Genomic DNA, 21,721 nt, shown 5'->3' on the forward strand with positions numbered 1-21,721 from the left:
TCATGGGAGAAAGAAGGGCTGTTTATGCACAGGGAGACAGCTCAGGGGACAGGAGTGCATGGAGGGATGGACACAGGGAAGAGGTAACTATCGGGAGGAAGTGGGAGGGAGCTGTTGCATTGTGGTAAATTATAGTCAATGTCATGTGCTCTGTAAATTTTCACCCAAATCACAATTAAAAAAAAAAAAAAAGCATTTCATCTTGTTCTGTTTTACTCCTAAAAAAGCAGTTACATGTTCAATTTTCTGGTGTTTTGCCAGGAGTTATTCAAACCAGGAAAGGTGTACATCAGGGTTGTAGCCTTTCACTTCACTTAGTAAATTTGTGTGCTGTGCAAATACTATGAGAAAATGGACTACATGAAGAAGAGTGCTATATCAAGATTGAAAGAAGACTCATTAACAGCCTGCGATATGCAGATGACACAACTTTGCTTGCTGAACGTGAGGATGACTTGAAGGACTTATTGATGAAGATTAAAGACTCCATATAGTCTGCAGTATGGGTTACACTTCAACATAATGAAACAAAAATCCTCACAACTGGACCAATAAGCAACATCGTGATAAAAGGAGAAAAGATTGAAGTTGTCACGGATGTCGTTTTACTTGGATCCATACTCAATGCCCACAGAAGCAGCAGGCAAGAAAATCAAATGATTGCATTGGGCAAATCTGCTGTAAAAGATTTCTTTAAAGGGTTAAAAAACAAAGATGTCACTTTGAAGACTTAAGTGTGCCTGACATAAGTCATACTATTTTCTATTGTCTCATATGTATGTGAAAGCTGGATAGTGGATGTTCTGGTTACCTAGTGCCGCTCTGACAAGAAAATACCACAAATGGGATGGCCTTAACAAATAGGAGTTTATTCTTACAATTTGGAGGCTTTAAGTCCAAGTTCAAAGTGCCAGGCTCTAGGGACTGGGTGAAAGCCCTTCAACCTTGGGGTCCAGCTCTGCCTCCTGCTCCTGGCCCACTGGAGCTACAGGCATTTCTTCACTCAGACAGCTGCTGGCTGCTGAGGCTGAGAAGCCCCAAGGTTGACAAGTAAAAAGGCATAGTCCCAATGTAACCAAACCACACGGCAGGCCATTAACTTAAGTTCATTGTAAGCCCCAAGACTGGCAGAGCATAGCAGGCTGCTGAGCAACGACACGGCTACATGCAGGGTCCAAGAATGCCAAAGGCTAGAGACTATTCTCAAAACTTCTCTTTATATACAGGAAGCAGACCACATACCCAAAGCCAGCTACTCAGCTGCTCCCAGTAGCTTCCACCACGGAACTGATTACCAGTCTCATCATGGGGAATACTATATCCAGCTGCCCAGCCACTTAACCTGGCCTAGCCAAGTTGATATACAAACATAACCATCACAGTGGATAAGGAAGATTAGAGAAGAATTTGATGCATTTGAATGACAGTGTTGGCAAAGAATATTGAATACACCATCAATTGCCAGAAGAAAGAACAAATCTGTCTTGGAAGTACAGCCCGAATGCTCCTTAGAAGTGAGAATGGTGAGGACATCATGCTTGGTAGAGGGTCAGCAAAAAAGACCCTCAACGAGATAGATTGACACAGTGGCTGCAATGATGGGCTCAAAGATAGCAACAATTTTGAGGATGATGCAGGACTGGGTAATGTTTTTTTCTCTTTTGCACAGGGTCACTGTGAGTAGGAACCAACTCAACACAAACATTAAACTCAGACTGTAGCAGGCTTTTTCTTCCTATAGTTCAGTCAGTTTGCATTCAATCAGGAATTACAAAAGTAATTTTAACATAGGATTCAGCAAACATAATTAAGAAGGAACTGTACTGAAAAATTACAACATGCACCTGAGCTGGTTATTAATTCTGTGCTTATCCCGTGGTTAGGGTTACCTTGGCTCCTACTCCCATCTCCTAACACAGACTTGAATGTAGTGAACAGATCAGTCTACTGGCAACATCAAGAATCAACCAGCACCTAGTCAGTGAGAGAAGGTGGACTCCTTTGTATCTCAAATCCATAGGGCTCTGGGATGCAGATGGACCAGTGATAGGAGAAACTGAACCCATCTTCAGACTTCCAATACAGAGGTTCTTCATGAAAGGACATCAGAAACCCAAATGAAGCAGAAATCTGTCCAAATAAGTTCTTGAAACTCTGAGGTTTGAAAGTTCCTACACAGAGAGGAAACTCTCCGAAGAGCTAGGGGAGGTGAAAGGGGGCACCAGAGAAAAGCATCAGAGATAAAACTGGGTTAAGAATAAGACCTAGAGTCTTGGTCTCGACCCAACAGTAATTAGCTGACTCTTTTTCCTCATATAAAAACAAAAGAGTTGGGCTGGGATCATCTCAATGGTCTCTTCAACCTTTCAAAGTGTACTTGGTGAGATGTAAAGGTGAATGTTAGGAGTTTAGCAATCTTCTTGAAGCGCCCCCTCCCCCCCCCCCCGTGAAAATTAATGTATTCATTTGTCATCTCTTCCTTTTGATCTTGGTCTCCAGGAAACATTTAATGCAAATGTTTTGTTCTGTGGAAAACTTTCTATCAATATTCCTCTCTCTTCAGTTGATGTTGTTCCTTTCAACCCATTTATGTTGTTTTCCTGGATATTTAAGATGGTTTTATTGCATTTCTAAGTGCAAAAGGAAGATTTCATAAAATGTAAAAATTTGCTTAAAGGAATTTTCCTTTTTAAAATTAAATGTGCTGTTGGGTAAAGTATAGGTAAGCAATTAAATGCATAAGAAATCATGTGGGTTGTTGGAGATTATTTGGTTGTTTGGGGGTCTCCTAGGATACTTAGTTGTTTTCTATCAACCCCACACATCCTCTACATTCCTAATAAAGCCTTTGGATTCTACTGGACTTTTTAAGGCTCTTAGCACTCTCTATGACTTCACTGTATCATTAAAAATCTATTTAGCATAATTTAATAGTATTAGCAAGATTCTGTAACCGTATCCAAGGATATGAACTTGTTTGTCGTAACAACCCACTGAATAACCCAAAAGGTCCCCTCCAAAGGGAAAGAAAAAAAAAAGCATACCATGTCAAATTTTCAGTAGTTTTATTGAAAAATGCCTCTTTTGTTTCAGAAATAAATAATATAAGGCAGTGAAATTCACAATCTGCAGTTAAAATATAAAAGCAGCAATTCTATGTTCATAGTCTTGCAAACATTTTCCAACTGCTTTTTTGATAACTAAGAAACATTATGTTCTGGGAAAAAAAGTTCATACTAAATATACAACACAAACATGCAATTCCATCTCTGCAGAATTATCTGCAACTTGGCATAAATGTTAATGTGTCTAAAACAAGGAGGTTTAAGGCAATATGAAATTGTATCTGGTTGATACAATAATTTCAGCTACATGGCATAAGGTTTGTGGTTGTTAAAGATGTATAAGAGCATTCTATGCCCTAATGTATAACAGAAGATAGAAGAGAAAGATAAATAATTGCAATGGAGTTGACTTTTCCCTCCCTTTTGGGTTTAGGAAAGGAATGACTTGAGTCATTGTGTAACTGGATTGCAAGTTTAAGTATTGGAAAAGATAAACTGCCCTCTTGAAATACAGTAGCTCTGGGTTCCAGGGCTTACTGCTAAACCTAAGAGTTTCACTGAGGTTGCCCTCTGTGCTAACTAAAGGCACAAGGCATGTTCTCTCCTCGCAGCTTCTGTGAACAAAGTATTTTGCAAGCATGTCAAGGGTAAAGGCAAAGTTGTCTACAGATGCATGCTGCAAGCTAGACTTCCTGCAGAAACAAGGTTCTCTACAGTCAGAAACAGTGCTCTGGGATGAAGCAACGCCAGAAGAAACATTGCAGAAAAAAATCATAACGCTGCTCTCTCTGATCTGTAAATGAGAATCCCAACACCTCCCCCACTCATCCTCCCCACGCTGCGCGCTTCATGCTGGGTTCACTGCCCGGGGCTGCGGGGCTGGGCGCGCCGCCAGCGCGCGTGGGGAGGGCGCTCCTCCTCCGGCTCATCGGCGCCGTAGTCCTCATACTCGTCCGCGGTCCGCTCGGGCTCCACCGGCACGATGAAGGGCTCGCGCTCAGGCAGGTAGGCCCCGCCCTCGGGCACATATGGCTCTGTCCGATTCAACATTACAGTTATGGCATGACTTGGAAAGCACACATACAGCAAAAGCTAAATCATCACCCGAGGTGATGGCACTCCAGTCTTAATCTCATACTATAAATAGATAAATTACAATAATCTAATTACTTCCATTTGCAGAGAGAATTTGGTGATGATCAAATCATGAAATGGCACTTTGTTTTCAACTTTGAAAGATCCAGCAGTTAATACAATCATTGCACAAATACGTGGGAAGGGTCAGAGACCAGGCCAAAGAATTGTAAACGCAGTATCTAGGTAGGAGTTTTGCAAATCTCAAGTAACTGTTCATGGCTTCAGACTCCTCAATTCGAAGAACAACTTGGAAAGATGAGGAGGAGAGGGGAAATTGTATTGGCTCCTAGAAACTGAACTCTGGCGGTGAAAAGCAACTATCACCAGGTAATATACAGTACATGACATTTTCTGTGGTTGTCCCTCACACAGACTGAATTATATATAGCTGGTGGGTGAGAAACATCAGTGACTACAGCAAAACGGTATTTTTTTAAAAAAAAAAATATGGTTATAATACTTTGGTTTGAAAATTGCAATTACAAAACCCAAATGAGAGTACATGTACAAAAAAATAATAATAATTAGACACATGCCCTGAATCAGACACATGGCTATCAAGCAAGAGATGAGGAGATTCCATTCGGTGTTATTCTGGCACAGAGCAAGCAGCAGGCTTTGATGCAGAAGCTTATTGTAGAATTGTTATGTGGTTTTAGCGGACAGGATCACATACAAATCATTTACAAGCCACAATTAGTTTATTATTTACATAAGACATTTCTCTTTAACCAGGTTAATTGTTCTTCCCCAAATGGCATGATCTCTGCTGGTTAGTATTTTTTATTATGTGCCCCTTTCATAACTGAGGCATGTCATGGCTGTGTTTGAACTTTTTAAAATATAGTTTTCTACATTATTACTGAAGTGCATCAGGCTTATAAACTGACATCACTGCTTTTCTCTCATTCAAGTTAGTATAAAGTCTCCTCCCTCCTTTATGATGTCAACCCAGTTCATTAACCATATCATTGGTGAGATTTCCATACAGACTCATTTCCTAATAAGCACGTGCGCAAACATCTCAGAAACAGGATTTTCATGTATTCAAACTGTAAGCAGCACTGGCGACTTAGAAAATTTGTTAGCCGGAACCTGAAACAGGTCAAAGATGATAGTTTTTAAAAGTTGAATTACTATGCAAAAAATATATATATATATACATCCATCTACGTATGTAATGGTTAAAGTGTATTTATATATCCATATATTTCTAGTTATTCACATATAGCATAAGGTAGAAATAAATTAATTTTATAAAGAATTAAATTATAATTTTGTGAATGGGTTGTTTAAGAAATATACATTGTGGTCCAATATTACTTTTGGTTATACAGGCAGTCCCCAGATTATGAACAATTTATATTCCTAAATTGTCTTTAAGTAGAATTGGTAAGTCAGTATGTTAGGTACATTTAATATCAAATATTAGTTAGCCAAATGTTTGTCTTAGTATATAGTATATAGTGTATCTTTCTATGCATTAAAACAAATTATCGAAATACTTCCAGATACACTAAGATAACTTCAACATAATAATACTGTAATAATAATAATGTTTTGATGTGTATTGCAAAGTAGCATCCATTTGTTATTAAGAATCATTGTAGGTACCCCAAATTTTTAATATAATAGGCTTTATGGGGGTTGATTGATAACCACAGGTTGTATGTTAAGTCAGATATTCATAACCCAGGGACTACCTATATGCAAGTATGTACATAAATATATAGATATATAGATATTTAGATATTCAACTACTCATGCACTATTTGCTAGTAGCAAACCATATCAAACAGCAGTATCATTTTTAAAACTTGCAAGATGCTTAAAGGTGCACTAATGAAAAGGTCAACATTGACCACAGTATGACTTTATTTCCAGGTAGACATATCTCCTCTGTCTCTATATCCCGCAAAATCAGGCATGAAAGCCTTCTGCCCTCTGTAGCTGTCAAATGCTAGAAATTCACTACCTACCCTTTAAAAAATATATATATTGAGTCCTAGAATTTATAAGTATTAATTCAATGGACAGTGTGGGACAGTGAATTCTTTTTAATTATCTATACTATTTTATCAAATAGTTAGCCTAAAAATTAGATTCTTGAAACAATTTTTTTATATATATTTTCTTGGCATTCTGAAATTAGGTTCAACAAATCCTTGTTCCCAACCTTCAGGTTGGGGGGGGCAAATGTGAATTGGTAGTATTCCTTGTACTCTCAAAAGAAATAAGAAGAGGTTTTTGATGTGATTTGATAAATGTGGGAGTATGAGAAGGAAGAAAAATAATTCTCTAAATCCTAACAGTGAAATAATGTTTTATACTTTGGGAGAGAACACCATTATTGCATAATGAAAACATACAACTGAAAGAGTTGATATCTCCAATAAATCCTTAAATCAATCCTTCTTCAATCCTAGGGAGCTTCATTTCCATAAAGGTTCTTTAATTCTGGTGAATTTAGGTTTCTACAATGGCAATAACATACCTGGATAGCCTTGCCCATTGTATGGGATGCTGGCACACTGAGACGAATCACAGTATCCTGGTGGACCTGGGGGACCCCGGATACCTGGGTTTCCAGTACGACCAGGGGGGCCAGGTGGACCTCTTGAACCTGTGGACCCTGGTGGACCTGTTCTGGATTCTCCTTGTGGACCTAATATGAGATTAAAACAAATACATTTCCCTTCTTATTATGTCTCCTGGGCAACCAACAATATTTTAACTGGCACCTTTACTGCCATAAGACTAGACTATTCACTGTTTATGGTAAGCAAATTTTTATTTAAGAAATCACCAATATGAACACCAATGTGATGGAGCCTTCTTACCAATGCTCCTCAAGCATTAATTCCAGTGATCCTAGTACTCTAATGATTTTATTCAAAGAAAAATGATTTAGCACGAATTAAGCAAAATAAAAGACAATGAATTTTCTGGTTTATTCCTAGTCCTAAGGACATAAAAGTATCTCAAGGAAATGGCAATATTATACCACTGTACTAGAGATATGAGAGCATGTCCAAACTATGTGAAGCAGTCGTGGTGTTTCTGGATCAAGTGAAATATGACTAACATAAAGGTCAAGACTTAACCACTGAGGCTGATCTGGGTTGCAAGTACCTTGTGGACCTTATAATGGAAAAAAAAAAAAAAAAAAAATTCCTTCTGCGGTATAGTAAATTACTTAAGTGTGGCTTTTCTACCCATAAGTCTTTGTAAACTCCAAGATGGAATTTGCCATGAGCAACTGAGGAGCTCCTGATTGCTAAAGTTGTCCACCTAGAGTATTTCTGTTGGGAGTGGCACAAGATAATGTTCTGGGAGGTTCCCACTCTCTCTCAGGTGCTTAGAGTTCTGAGAGAGAGACTGAGCGTTTTTCCTTAACTTGAATTGTAGTCTGGTGCTTCCCTAATAAACCCCGTAATCTGTGAGTTCTGTAGGGCCACTGCAGTGAATTATCCAACCCAGGAGAGAGGTGGTGGGTGCTTTGGGAGGAACAGTTGGTGAAAGGGCTGGAGGGAGGCAGCATGTCTGGCTTTGCAGGAATAGGCCTTGGGTTACTGAAGGTGATTCTGTCTTCCTTTTGTGGGGTTAGAGGAGGTCAGAAAATGTGGCCTCCTTGCCCTTTTTGCACCTTCTAATAAACAAAATGCAGGAAACAACTAGACACCCATTATTTCCTGTCAAAACATCAGTATGTTTTGATGGAGTCTTACAATTTGTTAAATCTTTTAGTGAAAACATATTTTTGCAGTCTAATGGCTTTTTTTTTTTTTTTTTTTGGCTCCATATTGAAGAACATTAGAAGAAATAGGAAATGTAAAAATCCTTAAAGGCTATAAGGTAAAAATAAATAAATAAATAAGATTTCCCTGAAACAAAAAATAGGAACCAACCCTCTACATTGCTAAATCCCATACTCTCACATATGAAAGTTCTAGTCAGTGCCTTTAGAACATGTTTAAACATTGTTTGAACAAAGGGAGCAAAAAATGTATATGTGTAAGTTGAACTTGTCATTAAAATATGTCAATGATGGCACAAAGGCTGAAATCCAGGAGAACAAAGTCAATCTCTTGGAGACTGTGCGCTCACTTAGCACTTATTTTCTTATTTCATGTACTAGCAAACCTACCTGGGGGGCCAGGTGACCCTCGAGGTCCTGGAGATCCAATACCCCTTTCACCTTTCTCTCCTGGCAAACCTAAGGAAGGACAAAAAGAACACAAGAGAAAAATTATCTGGAAACATGTAGTTGTGTCTTAACTGATGATACTTGATTCAAATAATTCATTTCCTTTGTAAAGCAGAACCTGGTTTTTCATAGAAGTTCACTTTTTAATCCAAATTCTTTCTAGATATTTGCTTGTAATTCCAGATTCATGGCCAAGAAAAAATCTGGCCACAAGTCAGGGAAAGAATTATTTGAAGGAAACAAACACATCTAATATATTTTTTTAAAATTAGTAATTCAGAACAGAAATCTTGAATAAGCAATTCCAAATCACTGAAAAACATCATAAAAGGTATCTTATCATTAGTAGCCTATTAATACAGCACCCAAACCATCACATTATAGAAATATAGAAATATATTAAGTTTTTCCTAGAATATCAACCACCACTTTGACAAAAGTGTTACCCAGAGTCCCAAAACATCAGGAATCAGGTAATCCTATTTGTTCTTTTCCCTCAATTACACTTTTCTACCATGAAATTAAAATCAAACAAACATACAAGAACAATGCCAGGCTCTAAATAAAGGAACCAAAAGAATTTAGACCTAAAACTATAGTGCTGCTTAAGAATATTCAGTTGCTACTCTGCTCTTGGTAGCTCTGGTGGTGTAGTGCCTAAGGCACTTGACTGCTAACTAGAAGGCTGGCAGTTCAAATCCACCAGCCACTCCTCAGAAGGAAGGTTGGGCAATCTACTTCCGTAGTGATACTGCCGTGGAAACCCAAGGAGGGATCACTGTGAGTCGGGTCTAACTCGATGGCAAATAACAATAACAACACTCTGCTCTTAGCACAATCGAAACAATAAGTTTGTAGTGCCAGATTACTTTGCCAAGATAGTCTATCTTGCTAACAAAAATATCAGGAAATAGCATTCTCTTTACTGAGATTTCCTGAGAAAAGTTTCCTGTTTTCTATAATATGGAACTCTATGGCTTGCAGGTTGCCTGAAGAGGGAGACATGTTCACTGACAGACATTTGGGGGCTGTCCAAACAATACTAGTTAAAGTGGTTTGCCAAGGTCAGTCTTTCCAACCTGACCTAGCTCCTACATTTACAAACTCCTACTTTCCTGTCTGTGCAACTGCCAAAAACACCCACCTCTTTCACCAGGCGGTCCTTGCATCCCTGGTGAGCCTGGGAAACCTGGCCGCCCCCCAGGTCCTGGTTCTCCTCTGGCTCCTGCACTGCCGGGGGGTCCTGGGGGACCCGGTGGCCCTGGCTGGTTGCGATTAGAGTGGTAATCATTTGGAATCTGATTCAGCATCTGGTTGAATCTGTTCATCTGACCTACAAATAGAAATAAGGCTTTTTAGTAAGAAACCCAGTAAGGGAGGGGTAGAAGGTAAAACTGTTTTCTCTTAGTGTTTTAACAGAAACTTCTCTCTCCAGGAAACAGTCTATTTAGGATCCTAAAAATAAAAAGAAACACTCCAGTCTCTCAGTAAAAAATGGTCCCCCAAAAGCAGCTGTTTCTACAAAATGGTAAGTAAGAAGCTACAAGAATTACTGTGAACACACACACAGAAGAGGTATAGAAGTTCAATACATCTCTGATATAAAGCCTTGTGGTTTACCAAATGATGTCACACGAAATAGACCCTTTTCTAAATTCAGAAATTAAACCATTTGTGTATGTTCCTAAAGCAATGATAATTGAGCTTTAGTGTAAATTAGAAACACCTGTGGTGTACATTAAAAAATAACAGCTTACTGTGCCTCAGCTCCAAGGACAATGATACACTAGATTTTTGAGGATCTCCCAGGAAACTTCATTCTTAATAAGCATTTAAGGTGATTCTAATGTGAGTGTTCCACAAGACCACACTTTAAGAAAAGCTGATTAAAACTTACGAAAGATGGAGCTTTGATTTTGAGGCCCATATTCAGTCTGGAAGTACTGAGCTCTGTTATTTAATCAGCCTCAAGGAATGGGAAGAAAACTAAAACCAAACCAAATCAGTTGCCTTTGAGTCAGTTCTGACTTATGACAACCCCATGTGTACAGAGTAGAACTGTGCTACATAGGGTTTTCAATGGCTGTGACCTTTCAGAAGTGGATCAATTGACGTTTTTGTCAAGGTACCTCTGGGTGGATTTGAAACATCAACCTTTTGGTTAGTAGCCAAGCACTTAACCATTTACGCTACCAGGGACTCCAAAGAGAAGAGTATGTAAAAAAAATAAGGAGGCAAGGAAAAAGCCCAACCAAAATGGATCTTCTATCTTTAAATGAAGGCACTCTGATGGTGCAGTGGTTAAACCACTGGGCTGCTAATCCAAAAGTCAACAGTTCAAATCCAACAGCCACTCTACAGGTGAAAAATGAGACAGTCGTTCCCTAAAGATTTATAGCCTTGGGAACCCTATGAGGCACTTCTGCTCTGTCCTATAGGATTACTGTGAGTCAGAATTGACTCAATGGCAGTGGGTTGTTTTGGTTTTGTTTTTTCTTTTCACTTTATTTTACCATCAAATTAATCTTGGTAAGCTTCCTTCTTTATGATCATAGAATAATTTAAAGATCAAAATTTAAAGGATCTAATTTCTTAGTACTTAAGAAGTCTGATGCTTCTAGATATATCCTTGTGAAGCTCTTTAAAATTCTAATATGGAAACTGAAAAACCCTTGTAAAATATGGTTTTGTATCAGACTGAATATAAAGATAACAACTATGACTTTAATTATTATCTTTAAAATATCATGAACTTTATCTCATCAGATATGAAACTGAAATGTATAAAAATAAGAGTTCATCAAAAATGAAATAGAATCATGTATCTTAGAAATGTCATGACTCAAACTATGCATGTTCCTACAATTCATTTTAAAAATTCATAGATTGAAAAAAAGAGAGATTTTTACCACTTATCAGTTGTTCACAGACTTGTCTTGCAACTGCTCGCATCATGTTCTGGGAAGCAATGTCTCCCTTGTTAATTAAATCAGTGAGAGTCATCAGTATATTATTTTTATGATTTCAGACTTCAGTGTTTAACATACAAAATAAATGCAAGTCAAATTTTAAGAAATACATACCCTATCGCCTTTCTCTCCTTTCAATCCAGATGGACCCTGAAATATAAGAATTTCAAACATTAGAAACTGTTGACGAACGTGGTATACAACAATGTATGAATGGATGACCACGAGGGAGAACAAAGTATGCTTTCTAACAAAATAGCAAAATGACATAACACATTTATATCCATGTTATATATACATTTTGCTTTTCTGTAAAAAAGAATCTAATCAACATCTCTGTGTGTGTGCATGTGTCTGCCTCTTTGTCTCTGTTTTGTGTCTGTATGTCTGTCTCTGTCTCTATCTCTATCTTTCTGACTACACATGAGTGCGCACACACACACACACATCCTCCCAAACAGTTCTGAGATGTGGATTTTATGCTCACAAACTTAAAAGTTATATACCAGGCATACTTTTTATAATGCCATTCACAATATAATCTTGAAATTAAAATATGAAGATTGTCCTTGTACCATTACACTTTCCTCATGACTGATTAGCTCAGCTGGCTATTTGGAATGTAAAATGTTCATAAAGTTAATCTTCGTTCATTTCCTATAAGAATTATTGGGTTTTGTCAGCTGTCTAGCTAAATATACATCTCCAACCTCATCCAATGATTCTTTGTGTATTGGGTGTCTCTCTTATTAAATAACTCAAACCAAATGGTCCCACATCCAAACACAGCCACAAAGTGTTTGTCCCTACTCTGTCATAAATCTTGCACTGGCCATGAGAAGATCTTGGGAAAAGTTGTCTTTATAGTGGAGGAAGGTTTGTCTTTCAGTAATATATTTCCAAGCAGCCAACTTCTATTAGGGAAGGAACATCCAAACCACTGGCAAATCTGCCGTTCAAATAATATCCCAAATCAGATCACCATCTCCACTGAGACCAGTGTAGTCCAAATCAAGACTTCTGCCTGAACTAGTCCAGTATCTTCCTAACTGGTCCCCCTGCTTCCAGTTTTGCACTTTTGGAGTTTATTCTCCACAGAGAGGCCAGCGTGATATTTTTTAAAGGAAAAAATAGATCTTGTTACTCCGTTACTTACAAATCTCCAATTTCAACATTCTTTATAATGGAGCAGACAGTCCACATAATTGGCTCTGCACACCAATCTGAACTCACCTTTTACCCCACTCCCCTTCACTCCCTGCACTTCGAGTATAAGGCCTCTGTGTTGTCCCTTTCACATATCAAACTCTCTCCTCACTCAGGCTTTTGCTTATGCTTTTCCCCTGCCTGGAACCCTCTTTCCATGGATCCTCAAACACCTTGCTCCTTCACTTCATTCCAATATCACCTCCTCCAAAAGGCTCCCTGGCTACTTACTTCCCACCACCACAATCACTCTCTAACCTCTTACCCTTTTTCATTTTTCTTCATACCACTTATTATCATGAGAATCTATATTATTTATTTACTTGCTTTTTGTCTGTGTCTCCCATTAGAATCTCCATGAGGACAAGGATTTTATCTTGTTTACTGCTATGTTTTCAGATCATAGAACACTGACTGACACACTGTAGGCATTAAATAAATATGTGTTCAGTAAGTGAGTAAAATTATCCACAAGCAGTGCTTGAGAAACATCCAGTATTGGGAGGTAAAAAGAAAGATAACAAGGGGTTATAATAGCTAATGTTTACTGAGTATCTGCTCAGACCCATCTGCTATTTTTTTGGTTTTAGAAATTAAGATTATATAAGAGTAAGGAAGGTAGAATAAAATAGAAGAGTTGCTGGGTGGTGCAAATGGTTAATGTACTTGGCTCCTAACCACCCCACTGCCATCAAGTGGATTGCAACTCATGGTGACCCTACAAGGCAGAGTAGAACTGCCCCAAAGGGATTCCAAGGCTGCAAATCTTCGTGGAAGCAGACTACCTCGTCTTTCTCCCACAGAGCAGCTGATGGGTTCAAACCACTGAGGTTGTGGTTAGCTTTAACCACTGTACCACCAGAGCTCCTTTGGCTGCTAAACAAAAGGTTCAAATTCAAGTCTATCCAGAGGCTCCCTAGAAGAAAGGCATGGTGAACTACTACTGAGAAATCAGCCACTGAAAACACAACGGAGCACAATTCTCCTCAGACATATTGGGTTGGAATTGACTCAGTGGCAACTGATGAAGATAAAATAGAGAAGAGCAGGAGGGGAATTTTTCCCCTTAGAAAGATGAGGAAGACCAAGAAAAAAGATGAAGGTGAGGGCCAAATAAATAAATGTATATCAAATTATAGCCATTATTTAAAAAAAAAACCCTACAGTTTCATACTAGATATTTGTAGAAATACTAATATTTCTGAGTTTGGAGATTTCTGCAAATCACAAGGATTTTTTTTAACATTCACTGCTATTTCGTGTTTGTGTATGTGTATTTTTAATTTATTGCCACTCTGAGATTGCTCTAATGTGTACGTAGTAATTATCTTTATTGCTAGTATTTAGAGATCAAATTTCAAGTAATGGTAGCAGAAGTTCCTCTTAGGGTTCTAGCTGCAGCCATCAATTACATCAGTAATTGTCTTACGTAAGACTCCATTGAGGCCATAGTAAAATGAAATACAATTCTGAATGAGTAAAAAAGTTTCATGTACTTTTAAATGCTCTTGTGAAGTTTCTGCCATGCATGATTCATTGAGAAAGACACACAGATTATGTGGTATACCAGAAGTCCTCCCATCATTACACTACTTGCTTGATTTTCTGAAAATATAAAAGGCAGACTGTGTCACATAAATATTTTATCCTCAGTTTGCCTAACAATAAAATTTTGCTTAAATTTGTTTAAGTAATGTGGACAATATTTAAGAAAAGAACTTACATCCAAAAACAGCCCTGGTAAGTTTGTGTCATTGCTAACAGTTGAATTTAATTATTTAAGTTTTTTTTATATATCAAAATGCTATTCAGACCAAAAAAAGACTTACAAATAAATTCACACTTCATGCATACAAATAAGTAAAAGTTTGTAAAGGAGAATATAAAGCCTACCTATTGTTGGAAATATTTGTGGGTATTTTGGGAGACCTAATTTTGGAACGGGAGCTCTGGTGGCTTAGTGCCTAAGGCATTTGACTGCTAATCAGAAGGCTGGGGGTTCAAATCCACCAGCCACTCCTCAGAAAGAAGATCAGGCAATCTACTTCCATAGTGATACTGCCTTGGAAACCCAAGGAGGGGTTGCTATGAGTCGGGTCCAACTCGACTGCACATAACAACAACAACAATAATTTTGGAAATACTAGTTTGCATAATATCACCTCAGCTATTATTTTATCTGAAACATATAACTTAAACAGGATTTAAATTGGGTCAGGACAGTATATAAGGTCAAATAAATAATTGAAGTAGTTCAATTATTTTAATTCTGAGACTAATGTTCTAGGAACCTCAATGAAAGAGAAAAGAGCAAATCACAACAGCTGGATGATGCTGTCAAAGGGTTAACCTCTGCAAAGGAATGAAGGTGCCATGTACCATCATCATGTATTTTTCTGTTTCAAGCAGCATACCATTTTGAAATAAAAAGAATCATTCCGCTGACTCAGCTCTTAGTGTTTATACAGGACAGAAATATGTGTCTTGGCTCATAATCCTATTCTCCTTTTAAAGAAACCCAATGGCCACAATTTTCATCCCAGAATATTAAAATAACTCAGAGAGAAAAACTTTAGAACTAGTACCAAATTAAATCCATATACATTTAGCATAGTTTCAACATAAAATTCAAGCACACTATAACAGAGATAGCATAAATATGCCAAAGCCTTGCATTTCTCCTCATTTTTTATATCCACACTGAATGACTCTAGATGTGCAAGCCATGCTCTTACTGGTCTGCCATGGTCTCCAGGTTTTCCTGGTTTCCCACTTGGTCCTGTGACTCCTGGAGAGCCTGGGCTTCCCTGCAACACACAGGCCAAGAAAGGAAATGTTATGACAGAGAAGAAATCCCATCTAAAATAAACTAACAAAGTGTGGTCATTTTTTAAACCTACGAGAAGAAACAACACATGATTGCACATTGAGGAAGAGTAAAACTGTATTTCAAGATAACATGAAGAAAATACTAAACATTCTGTTTGTACTACATATATTTGTATTTGTATAAGATATCATTTGAAGCCAACTGAGAAAAAATACATATATAATCATTTCACAACTCAGAGACTATGATCCTAGTAAGGTGATTATTAAGTGAGTTTGCAAAAATCAATTCCTGCTGTTTTGATTATGTCTATGACAAAGCCAGGAAATCCATCAAGTGATAGATTGGAGAACTTTGGCTGGTTTTGTGTAGGATGGTCCCGTGATGGTGAAGTCTTCCCTTCTCTACTGGAAATCACATGCTCAGCCTAGCAACTCACTGTCTCCCTGGCCACATTCCCTACACCTCCAATCTCCTGGACCACGTCAGCATCCCTAACGCCATCAAAACCATTAAGAATTTCTCCTTGTTGCATTTAACACATCTCCAAGAACATTTTAGCCATATTTTTAGTAGAATATTTATACATCACCAACACATTATGTTCTAAAGACTAAATCTCCTTAAAATAAAATCATCAGATTTTATAAAGTTACTAATCTCTTACATATAGACTTTCAACTTTGTAATAAATACTTAAAAATATGCAAAGCATTAAAAATAAATCTTACCTGAGAATCTATATGTTAAATATAAATAATAAAATTATCTTAATCTGTGCTCTCGAGTCTTCATACTCTGCCATAGCATCATAGAGAGCATTTGTCGTCTCACACAATTTAGTTGTTATGTCACCTGGATACAGGTGTTACAAAATCAGGTTGCAAAATCATTGGTTTAAGTATGTTTTTCCAAAGATCTTAATTAAAAGACCCTTCGTCTTAGTTTTGGGTAAAATGTATTTCTTCAGAATAACTGATGGTTGCCTAGTAACAAATGTCTTTTAAAATCCAAAACTCATAGGCCACAGATTCTTAAAGTTCTAAAGCAGGAAGGAACTGCAGAATTCATAAAACTCAACCTCTCATTGTGAGGTTAGTGCCCAAGTAGGCAAAGATATCCTTCTGTTTTCAAATATAATTTGATTAAAGAGAAGTACCCCATATTTTGACACACCTGTTTTTTTCTAACACATTGATTATTCTTTGATTTGGGGGGAATGGGGGACGTTCCCCCCACTGATGTGTCCATAGCTTGGGTGAAGTGGCCTCAAAGGCAAGGTTACCTGGCTCTTCAGCAATACTAAGGGTGGGAACCAGCAATGTAATCCACTCAATTCTTACCGGTGGCCCAGGTGGGCCCCTGGGTCCCATTGCACCATCTTTTCCAGTAAAGCCCTAATGAAAAAACAGAATTAATTAGAGGTTAGTGAAATAATAAGCAAGTGAAAAGAAAAGATGCTAATCAGACTTCTAAGGGTGAATAGAAGGATTTAGCCCAATTTACTGTTTGGCAAGTCACCTTTTCAATACAAAAACATGCTCTCCAATTTAACTTACACCATTTACTGAATAATTAATTTCTATATGCAATCATTTATATAGTTAAAATAAAAACATTTTAAGAGTTCAAACAAATCTACTTCTCCAAAGAAGACAGAGTACTTTGATGAAGATACTGGTTTTTGCTTTTGTGAGAGTTACGGTAAAGACATCAAAAGAAAGACTGACCCTTTCTACTGAAAAGTCAGTGTCACCAAGCTCATTCAAGAAAGATGGGGTCAAAGTAATGCTGCTGAGAAAAGCATTGTTGTTGTTGTTATATGCTGTCGAGTCAGACCTGACTCATAGCAACCCCTCCTTGGGTTTTCAAGGCAGTATCACTACGGAAGTAGATTGCCCCATCTTCCTTCCGAGGAGTAGCTGGTGGGTTTGAACCGCCAGCCTTCTGATTAGCAGTCAAGTGCCTTAGCCACTATGCTACCAGAGCTCCCAAGAAAAGCATATGGTATCATAAAAGATTAAGGAGAGGCTGACCACTGAAAACTCCTTTCCCCATGTCCTAAGCATAGATTGCCCAGCCTTCCTTCTGAGGAGTGGCTGGTGGGTTTGAACTGCCAGCCTTCTGGTTAGCAGTCAAATGTCTTAGGCACCATGCCACCAGAGCTCCCAACTGCTAGATAGGACAGGACTATTTATGTCTTACAAAACAAAACCCAGTTGCACCCATTTGATTCTGACTCATACCAACCCCATATGACAGGGAAGAACTGAGCTCCATTGGCTTTTCTTGCCTGTAATCTTCATAGAAATAGATCACCAGGTCTTTCTTCCTTGGGGTCTCTGGGTGGGTCCCAACCACCAACCTTTCAGTAAGTAGTCAAGTGCTTAACCATGTGCATCAGCCACCCACTACTAGCAAGTTGATTCCAACTCATTACAACACTCATAGGGCAGAATGGAACTGCCTCATAAGGTTTCCAAGGCTGTAAACCTTTATGGAAGCAGACTGCCTCATCTTTGTCTTGCTGAGTGGCTGTGGGTTCGAACAACCAACCTTATAATTAGCAGTCAAATGCTTTAACCAGTGCACTCACTACCAGAGCTCCATTTGCATTACCCAGGCCAAGAACTCCTATTTATGTCTCTACTGGTGAATTTCTTCCAAAATGAACAAAGAGGCAAAACTGTCTTAACTGCCCTCTGCTCAAAAACGAGCAACTCATCAATCCTCATAGTAAATGGTTAATTTTTCATTTCTCTGCTCATGTCACACAGAATGCCAGAACTGCATCAGTGTTGGGCTGAGTGGGAAGGAGAGATCAGCCCCAGGAGCACAGCGCATCTCCACGTGGTCTCTCTCTTTGGCTCTTGCACCCTGCTTTTTTTTCTCTCCAAACTGTGCCAAATGACCTCTGTCTGGAATGAGTCATCCTGCTACTCCACAGCAGATCTCTGAAATCCAGCCGAGGATTTCTGACTCAGGTCATTTTTTATGGTTGTTGCATTCCTCAGTTAAAGGAGTGTTTTGTCTCATTTTCTGCAGAATAACAGTGATAATTTCATCCATATTCTTGAATTTTAGCAAAAATCAAGATCATTTAGATTGTTGTCTATATTACGTACCCATACTTCTCTTTAGCCCACTGATTTTACAATGGAATAAGGTTATTTCTTTAAAATTGTCTTAGAAAATATTCCAGGGGAAAAAACTCAGAAATTTACAGGGATAAAGATTTCAGACTGTTTTCTGAAAGATCTAAGCCTGCTAAACGAAAAACAGACCCCAAGTTCATCTGATGTAACATCAACATTGCTTCTGCGAGCCACTTAAGAAGCAAAATGCTATGGTAGTATTGCTAGACTATTTGAATGGTGTTTCTTTCATCTAAATTTCTCCAACACTCTTTAAAACTTTTTAGATAAGTGTCATATTTCTGAATGATCATCCTTGCAGCCATGCTAAAAATTTCCTGATGAAACTTTCTTTTAGAAGAAAAATATCTAAGTTGATAAGAGGAGGATTGTATTCTGACATACTACCCAATGGAGCCCTCTGCAGAACTGGTACTATAGTTTTATTTTATTCTTCATGTTCAAAGCTCCAGTAGTGATTGCTACTTCCAACCACATAAGGGTGGTTAAGAAGACCTATGGTCATTTTCACACCAAATACCTATATATGTGGTTCTTTTGTTACTTTCTAACAGTTTGCAGTACAAAGCTGTGTCCCATGTTTTTGAAAATCACCTTCACAGAAGACAATCCATGCATCTTCTTCCCTCCTGGTAATGAATCTTCCTTCCACACCATGATCCTTGAATTACTATCCTGTGCTTTCTTCTCTTCTCCTCCAGAGTTCAAGTTTCTTTCTCTCTCTCTCTCTCTCCCTCTCTCTCTTTTTTTTTCCCAGCTGAAACCCTGTACCCAAAGTCTCTCTAACTTTCCAAAATTGTTTATATTCTATCAGCTTTGCAACCTATTCTCAGCATCCCAAACCAAAACCAAACTCACTGCCATCTAGTTGATTCTGACTCAACTTATCACAACCCCCACTGGAATACTGAGGCTATAAATCTTTACGGAAGTAGATTGCCCCATCTTCCTTCCACAAAGCAGCTGGTGGGTTTGAACTTTCTAGTTAGCAGTCACTCCTTGGAAGGAAGGTTGGGCAATCCTACTTCCGTAGTGATACTGCCTCAGAAGCCCAAGGAGGGGTCACTATGAGTCGGGCCGACTCGACAGCACATAACAACAACAACAACAACAGTTAGCAGTCAAATGCCTTAGTCATTGCACCACCAGAGCTCCTTATTTAGTGGCATGTAAACTAAGTGTGCTGGGCTGTGAAGGAAAGTTGGGAAGGGAAGAGGGGAAATGCTTTCCTGATAAGTTTCCTTGCACCCACCCCAGGAGACCTGGGTGATCTCACCACAAAGTTAGATTCACAGATTAGAATTCGAGAGAAAACACAGCTCTTCCCTGTCCTCACTTTTCAGAGAAGCAGCAATGGTGATGATGGATACTTGCCCATCGATTCAGAAAGAGTATATTGATGGGAAGCACACTTGCAACCCAGCAGTGTCTGCAAAGCCCCGCTCATGGATGTGACGGGCACATACTTCAGTAGTGCAGCAGCGAGTGAGTCAGTCCATCATCACTTCTTGATTGCCATGTTTTTGGTTTTCTTTTCTAATTGAAAAGACTGATTTGCCACTCTTGCAATATCACTGTTGACCTTTGTTGTGAAATAAGATTTCATAAAAACAAAAGTGCCAGTTTCAAAAAATCAGATACATACATGATACACACACACACACACATACACGTTAACATTTAGTTGATTCCATCTCATAGCATCCCTATAAGACATAGGAGAACTGCCCAGAGGGTTTCCAAGGCTGTAATCTTTATGGAAGCAGACTGTTACATCTTTCTCCTGCAGAGCAGCTGTGGGTTCAAACTGCCAACATTTTGGTTAACAGCTGAGTTATATATATATAAAATGCTGGAACACGTGGGGTCACCATGAGCAAGAATCAACTTGATGGCAACTGACAATAATATATATATAATTACCACCTTCAGGTGTCAGACTCCCAGAGAATATAGTTTTCTCTGTGAACGCTCTCTCTTCCAAATTCGAAAGTAGGCATAGAAGCAAATAAAATTCACTGGCATACATCCACCATTTTGTACTATCTGGGAAAATCTTTGTTCCATCTGAATGGCCCACCTCCTTCTGCAAAGTGGTAACTAAGGTTATACTGGTCCAAAATAAAAAAAATAAAAAAAAAAACTCACTGCCATGGAGTCAGATCCCACTCATAGCGACCCCTCCTTGGGTTTCCGAGGTGCTATCACTACAGAAGTAGATTGTCCAACCTTCCTTCTGAGGAGTGGCTGGTGGATTTGAACCGCCAGCCTTCTGAGATTAGCAGTCAAATTGTCATATGCTCTATCTCGATTGTTCAGTCAGGGTACAGATTACTCTCAGAAATTTGTCTGAACATTTGTTTCTTTGCTTTGAGTAACTATAAAAGTTCTGGGTTCTTCTCATTAAAGAATGTATCATCTCCTATGGAACCAAATGTTTCCATAACATTGATGAACAGGGCACATAGGCAACATTCACTGAGCATTTCATTTACTTTTCCCAGGATATGGCGGGTCTCCTGTACTATTTTCATCCGAAGAACAAACTTGAAAGCTCTCACGAGGGATCAAATCCAAGGCCTGTAAGTGGTATCTGAGTTCTAAAGGTATAGAGAGGATGTCCCGGCTTTATCGCAAGAGTGTTCTCAGTTATATAAAATCTGACTAATAACAAAGATTTTAATTTAAGGACTGAAAACACTTTGCTGGGATTTTTTAATCTCTCTCTAATCAGATAAATTCTTTTTCTTGCCTTCTTTTTCTAAATTTGATAAAATTAAAAATTTTACCAAAATTAAAATTTGAGAACTCCCATAAAGCCCCACCAATTTGTTTTATAGACCTTGAGATTGGTCATATGTTGGATAGTTCACTGATACTAGCTTTTCAGTCTTCTGCAAGACTTGCAAACTTTGCATTACAACCATGCAAATTGAGTGGCAGTGGAGTCTTAAATGGTAGGTAACAAAATGATATTTCCAATACCATTATAGCCTGCCCAGGAAAACTTACTCTGTCTCCTGGAGGTCCCATTGGTCCTGGTGGGCCAGGTAAGCCTGGGGTTCCCTACACAAAAGTAAACAAACAAGTGAAACACTGAAAGTTCTCAAAGGAAACAAAAAGGGGGGGGCGGGGGACAGTTGGAGGGTCTG

The 21,721-nt window shown here is 38.5% G+C and overlaps 1 protein-coding gene across 1 annotated transcript in view; it reads right to left on the reverse strand.

The window, feature by feature from the left end:
• Positions 1-3,923: 3,923 nt before the first annotated feature.
• COL12A1 (collagen type XII alpha 1 chain) overlaps positions 3,924-21,721 on the reverse strand; it is a 146,671-nt gene continuing 128,873 nt past the window's right edge. Inside the window, exons 57-65 of the mRNA XM_007953255.1 lie at positions 21,582-21,635; positions 16,758-16,811; positions 15,320-15,391; positions 11,493-11,528; positions 11,319-11,385; positions 9,554-9,742; positions 8,350-8,418; positions 6,697-6,867; positions 3,924-4,099 (exon numbers count right to left, since the gene is read on the reverse strand). Of these exons, the coding sequence (XP_007951446.1) occupies positions 3,924-4,099; positions 6,697-6,867; positions 8,350-8,418; positions 9,554-9,742; positions 11,319-11,385; positions 11,493-11,528; positions 15,320-15,391; positions 16,758-16,811; positions 21,582-21,635 (888 nt within the window). The remainder of the gene's footprint in view (positions 4,100-6,696; positions 6,868-8,349; positions 8,419-9,553; positions 9,743-11,318; positions 11,386-11,492; positions 11,529-15,319; positions 15,392-16,757; positions 16,812-21,581; positions 21,636-21,721) is intronic.

Source organism: Orycteropus afer, unplaced genomic scaffold, assembly GCF_000298275.1.
Source record: "Orycteropus afer afer isolate SDZICR_OR568_19922 unplaced genomic scaffold, OryAfe1.0 scaffold00380, whole genome shotgun sequence".
Classification (NCBI taxonomy): Eukaryota; Metazoa; Chordata; class Mammalia; order Tubulidentata; family Orycteropodidae; genus Orycteropus; species Orycteropus afer.